This window comes from Sphaeroforma arctica, assembly GCF_001186125.1.
Source record: "Sphaeroforma arctica JP610 unplaced genomic scaffold supercont1.1149, whole genome shotgun sequence".
NCBI lineage: Eukaryota > Ichthyosporea > Ichthyophonida > Sphaeroforma > Sphaeroforma arctica.
Genome location: NW_014039409.1, coordinates 780 through 7,806, shown reverse-complemented (window position 1 = coordinate 7,806; position 7,027 = coordinate 780). Strand labels below are relative to the sequence as shown.

The 7,027-nt window shown below is 43.8% G+C and overlaps 1 protein-coding gene across 1 annotated transcript; it reads left to right on the top strand.

Annotated features, from left to right (window-relative positions):
- Positions 1–2,078: 2,078 nt before the first annotated feature.
- Positions 2,079–3,711, top strand: SARC_10138 (hypothetical protein; the record flags this gene model as incomplete). The annotated part of the gene is made up of 3 exons (XM_014295825.1): positions 2,079–2,889; positions 3,071–3,484; positions 3,600–3,711. Coding segments are annotated over 3 exons (1,337 nt in total), but the record flags the coding sequence as incomplete, so codon positions are not given.
- Positions 3,712–7,027: the final 3,316 nt, after the last annotated feature.

Genomic DNA, 7,027 nt, shown 5'->3' with positions numbered 1-7,027 from the left:
GCATATAAAATTGATGTATCATTTTTATTTAGTTGATTTTGACATAATATGCGTGTTTTTATATGCAATAGTTTAAGCGTGGGTTTGTTAAGTCTACGTATGTGTTTGCTTGCGTAATTGTCAGAAATATGTTCTCATATATAAGTGTATATTCGACAATGATGAATTGATGGACATCTCATATATAAGTGTATATTCGACAATGATATATTGATGGACATGAAAGAGGAGTACATTCACATGTGGATATTCATCTGTATCAAATACCGATCATACAAAGTTTCGTTCTGTGTATGTCGACTAAAGAGAATGAACAATAATTCTACCACAGCAAGTGTACAATATTCCGAAAATATATTATACACTTAAAAACTGACATGTCAGGTTCTAGTTCCTACTTCACTCCCTCCGACCGAGTAAGTGAGTAGAATAAATAGTCAGAGAGAGAGAGAGTGAGAGTGAAAGGGAAAAAGAGAGATGGAGGGAGAAGGAGAGAGAGAGTGGAATTTTCTTTACTGTTTTCGAAATATTGCGATTTGGAATCAATGATTGATTGTTTGATTTCAGATTGTCATGGATTGATACTTATGAAAACGAACGAAAGATTACATTCGACAATCATCTCAACACGGGCTCGAGAATCGAGACTCGAAACTAGGCTCTCTCTCTCTATCTACTATGTAGAGAGTCAAGACAGAGTAATGCCGGCGACACTTAAAATTATGACTGGTTTATATCTTCACATTTGACCATTGACATTTCAGAGATTTCACATTTCACAAGTTCACCAGTTCAGACTTTCAGACTTCACTTTTCACCCTGGCCACAGTTGACTGTGACCACTACTAGCTCAGGCTGTGAATGGCAGTGCCACTGTGACAGGTGCCAGTAAATATAATGGCCAATGCTCGTTGCTATCGAACTTTCAAATGACGGAAGTCTTTTTGCCACGAACCGTATTAAAACGCTCCGGTCAAGGTAGGGTTCTAAAACTCATATATCCCATATTTTACAGGCCGTGTCTCGTCCCTCCGAGGTTTTGGTGCTTGACGCAGTGACAGCCCTGACTTCCGAAGTTCCGGCAAATAAATATTAGAACTTCTAGACCCAGTCCCAGACTTCTCTCTCTACTAGGGTGCAGCGTCCAGGCGGTCCAGGCTCAAGGCTGACAACAAATTTCATATTTTTAGCCTCCTAAATAAAAATGAGACAAAAATAAAGAAAGGTACACACACAAGAGCAAACTGATGAGAAGATAAAATTTTCAACCAATTATATCGTTGTATGCGATCCAATCCTTGACAACAAGTATTATGATTGGTTAAAGGGTTTAAATAATAAAGCAATAAACCTTTTTTTAAAAACAAAACAATCAAAAGTAGATAAAAATACGACAGTGTCATACTGTCATCGTGTTTGCAGTTTGCGACACATTGCGTTTTGAAATTGGATTTGAACGGTTCATATTTCTTTCGATTATCTTCTTGTCTTTTGAGTGTTGTGTGAAGAAATTGGCCAAATTTATTTGAAACCTCCAAGTTCCAAGTTCCAAGTTCCCCAACTTATTTATAGTCACCATTAAGGCTTCAGCAGCTCTAGCACCAATTTTGAAGTTTTGTATTTGTGTGTGTTGGAACGTGCTTGTTGTGTGTGATGTGGAAGTTGAAAAGATTGTGCGGAACAGCTGTTCAATTGTCAACCACTTGTTTTATCCTCTTGTTGGTATGACAAAAATAATGGACAAACGTATAGCCTTCTGAAAATCAAACAAGAAGGCTATGACAATCGGTGTTGAAAACCGGCTTTCAATATTTGAACGCAAGAAAATGACCAGGTTTTAATTTGCAAATAGTATTTACAAAATAAATACGCAGGATCAAGAGAAGTATGAGCATCACTTTTGCATTTTTGTGAGTTGATAATAATTTTCCTTTCCGTATTCGTTATCGGCTGTCGTGCATATTTACACGATGAAGTCATTTAGGATTCGAGCAGCTCTATTGGTGGTTGCTGCCTCCGTAGTGTGCGCGCAGGAGCCGATTTCAGCATACTTATCACACAAAGGCAAGACTTTCAATATGGATGGATTCGATGCAGATGGTAACACTTATACTGGTCTGACAAAGGCACAGTTGATATCAGGCGATGCTGGTTTTGATAGTGATGATGCAATGGTTGCAGCAGGGGGTCGCAAAAGGCCAGATACCACGGGAGCTTCTTCTTCCACTGATATTGCCGACCCCACCGAATCTGGAGACTGGGAAAACTATTGGCCCAGTTTCAATGGTAAGAAGCTTCTATTCAAAAAGGAGGGCATCACGAGGGCCGGAAACGGCAAGATCATCGACAAGGCATGGTATCACATGTCTAATAGACCAGCGCCCACTGTCACGGAAACTCAGACTCAATTCGCGTTTACGCAAGTCTATGTCACATCCAGTGTAGAGCCAACTGACAACTATTGGTGCGACGGAGGATGGATTCAAATAACTAAGGATGGGGATCTCATGGATGACGACTGGGTTGTTGCCTACATAACTGGCTATCTTTCTCTCATTTCACCAAATGTCGATGATGTTGACACCTATGACTGGTGCGTGAATACCAATGACAAAAATAACACGGGAGCGTGTGCTCGACAGTACGCTAAAAGCCATTCCGAGGCAGATCTTGATGCGGCATTCGCGGTGGCCAGCAATGACCACACCTCCACAATTATCTTACACGTGTGTAGTTTACCTTGTTTGGACGCTATGTGTGTCGCTACTCAGGAGAACTACGCTTTCTTGCAGCCACTGCGCTTGCACGAGATCTCGTTCACCAAATCGTCATCAGGATATCGTAATATATCGACACCTTGCCTGAACGGCGAGGGTATTTACTCACCAGGTAAACCCGTTTTAAATGTTCAGACTTGTTTATATACACGCATTCAGTGTTTCTAAAGACGCCTTGTAAGTACGAATATCTTACGCGGTTATTGCTCGGAATCATAGGTATTGACCCATTCGGTGCATCAAGATAATGCGGTCTAAAATATGTAGACACTGTATCATTTCTCACTGTGCAGCAGGTAGCAGCGGTAGAAAAACCTTTGGATTTTGCCCACAAGGACAGAGGTGCGATACCATCAACCCTGGGACTGACATGTGTCAATGTGAAGCCTGTCCCCCGGGCCTCACCAACTGCCTGGAGTCCACGTGCGTAGCATCCCAGACGGCTAATGATACTGCTACCGCGCCCGTGTGGGAGCCTACTTTCAGATGCGCCACTGGTGCCTGTGAGCAAGGGTTTTACCAGGATAAGACCACTGGCCAATGTACATCATGTTCCTTTGTGAGCGGATGTACAGAGGCGGTGTGCACAAGCTCGTTCGATACACAGTGTGCCTACGGTGGTTGCATCGGCGGTTGCTTCAACACTGCCCCCCCCGGTGGAAGCGGGATGTGTACCTGTGATAGCCTGACTTGCAGCGGACAAACAGGTGAGCCTGTTGCAGTGTACGTAGTTCATTCAAGTGGCGTTAGCAACGTATAGACTAGGCACAAACTCAGTATCACAATGCTAACGTCGATGCTCGAATTTACATTTCCGCTCAGCACTTCCTACTACTGATATTGATGCCAACTGCGGAACATTCTGCGTTGACGATCAAGGTGTCCTTATCCGCGAAGTCATGGGAGGTGAAGACCTGACACAGTGCACAGAGATGTATGTTGAAATTCAACACTGTTCTTATTGCCTTGACTATTATATACACATGGTGCATTTATGTATCGTCCTACTGTTGCAAACTTTCGTATTTGGAAGGTTATATTATATATGAAGACAGTATATATATGTATATAATTTATATGAATATCTATATAGAGTGATAACTATTTTAGCTTCGATTCCATCGAAACCGTTTGTTGGATGACGTGCACGTTATTGACTGTTTTCATTCTCCTGTCGTTCCTCAGAAAGGCTATCAGTAAAGGTATCAAATTTCTTGCTCCTGGGATCTTCGACGACCTGACCGACCTACTAGAATTGTAAGCTTTTTTGAGATTCCTTATGCACATTGAAGCCATATAAGCCTTTCATGTATATTGCAGAAGTATGCATTCGACTCCCTCCATTGTTTATTGTATGCAGTATGTATTTGTCACACTCAACCCCTCTGACTCGACTTTCATTCGGTAAATGTAGAGAGTTGTACTTGAATGAGTTGACAACGTCGGCGATTCCATCTACCCTGCTGGCGAAGAACGTCAAACTGACCTATCTGTATGTACCTTCGATAAGTTTCACTCGTAGACTTTTGGAATTCAGCCAGAATCGCAAGTCACTGAAGCATTCACTCGTATCTGAGTTGCATCACAACCCCATTATACATTCTCGTTCATCGAGCCTTACTAACTATTCGGGTCTGGCAGTGCGACGGCATACATATGATGGACAATGAATACACCGCAGGTGTAAGAGGTTTGGGGCTGGGCTTTCTAACTGTTCTATTGCAATCAACCTCTCACAGGGACTTATGTCAAAACCAGATAACCACTCTACCCACTGGAATGTTGGATACAGTGCCTGACCTAGAGATTTTGTAAGTACCGCCTCTGGCTATCCGGTATATCAGTGATCTAGTGGCGTGTATGTCTGCTTGACGTTGTTGTTACTGCCATCTGTCATTGTTGTTGCGAATGGGTTCATTTGCATGGCCACCATAAGCAAAAAACGAAGCACAGCCAGCTGACAAGTGATGAAAAGACGCATGTCTTCTAATTGCAAGTGGGGTACATTCCGCTACAAATAGACACATCACTCATAGTCGCTCTGGGCTTCTGCTATCTACCCGTGGTGTGTTGTTGGAATTATGTATTCCTTGACAATGATAATAGTGGGAATACTGAAAGTTGCCAACAACAGTGAAGCACTACGCACTTATTAAGTCGTGCTCTGGAAAAGCTAGCCAAACGCACAGAAGCATACGCATGCACTTCAAAGAGGACCTCATGTAGTACTAGCCCGGGAGTGAACTAAACCATTTGATCTCTCACTGTACAAACACCAGATGGTTCAGCGCCAATCCCATTCAAGTCATCCCGGCCGGATACTTCGATACCGCACCGGCACTCACAGAACTGCAATTCTCAAGTACGCTCCTGTCAGTACTTCCAGAAGGCCTGTTCAACCAACAGCTGGCGCTCGACTTTGTGTAAGCAGTGATTTCCAATTGAGTTTCAATCGATAGGACGACGTAGCTGTGTAGGATTTTAGGGTTTTAGGTATTGTACCTGTGGCGTACCCCAAGGTAACTGTCCTATTCCGTTTGTAACGGTAACGATACCGTCGAGCTCGATGAGCGTGTGATCTCGGCTATTGTAGCTGCACGGTATTTGATCCGATAGTTCTCATCCTTAGACCATGTCAGGTTCACTTATATCCACCCTCAGACCTTTTCAGGTTCATTTGTATCCACCCTCAGACCTTCTCAGGTCCATATATATCCTGAAGTATCACTCACATGCACTCACTCAAAACTTTTGCTGTCAGTAATATCTCGGTGAGAAATCCAAAACGTCTCACAGGTCACTCCTTAACAATGCTCATGGCACAGAGTTGAAACTCAAACCACCGACCGGTTCACAGTCAGTACCGAACTCTCAACGTGCACTCCTTCCCCCCCACCCCCCCCCCCCCTCCACCCTACCCATACAGGAACATGGGCAACAACCCACTGACATGCACTGCAGAGCTAACCCCACCCGCTAGGTACGTCGGTGCTACCAGTTCAACCTCCAATAGTGTAGAGATCTTCTCTCTCCCCTTATGCACCGGGGGATGCGTCGAGGGGTATTACGCAGACTCTACTACTGGAGCCTGCGAAATGTGTACGGCTGTTCCTGGGTGTATTTACGGCGTATGCACGAGTGCGTCTGATTCTGTGTGTGCGGCTGACAGTTGCTTTGATGGCTGTGTAAGACAGGACGACGGATCGTGCGACTGCAGCGAGTTGAGCTGCGCGGATTTGGACATCGGTGTGTTTCAGGTCAAAATTTAAAGCGTTTGAGGCCGAATTTTTGGTTTCCACGATCTTATATTTGACACACACCATAGCATTATAGATATACATGTATTGTTCATCTCACATTCCGATTTTATAAAGATATACACATAATGATCTTTATTCCATATTCATTGAACCCAGGGATCTACAGGCTGCACATATTACCATTTGTGCCGAGACTCATAGTTGTATCCTAAACACACACTTTACAGTATCGAGCAATACTTGCGGAACATTCTGCGTGAATGCCCAGGGCGTTCTTATCCGGGAGGCCTCTTTGCTTCCAGCGACGTGCCTGTACCTGTGAGTCGACGTGCATGAGTTGGAATATATATATATATATATATATATATATATCGTTCACTATGACTATGGGTTTCATCCTTCTGCTCCAGTTCTTGCATATATACAACTCCCACTCACCACACTACTGTTATACCTTCCCGTCCCTTCGCAGAAACGTAGCGAGCAGAAGTATCCAGTATCTCACTCCCGGTGTCTTCGACGATTTGACGCAGCTTGTTCAACTGTATGTACGTGGTGTGCGTGAAAGCCAGCCGCGTTGATCTGGCCCGGTACCTTTATCTAACGAACGTGAATCTTGTTTCATTTCCTGTTGTTTTGCTGAATACTACATACCTCTGTTACCTACCGTTACCTACTGCAGGGATCTGTATGACAACTTTATTAATCAGTTGCTTGGAAGTGCCTTCGCCCAGAACACCAAGCTAGTTACACTGTAAGTCGCCACTTTGTCAGCCTGCGATGCGACGACAATATCTCTACACAGAGGAATTGCACACATGCTCAGCGGGCACCTCTACATGTACATGTACATGTACCTGTGCGAGTCTTCAATGCCACATAATGCAATCGACCTTAAGCCAACACGTCTTGATTGCCAAAGGCTTAGTAGCTCCTGCAACGGTATATGCTTCATTGTACACTGCAGCAACCTATACAACAACGACTTGG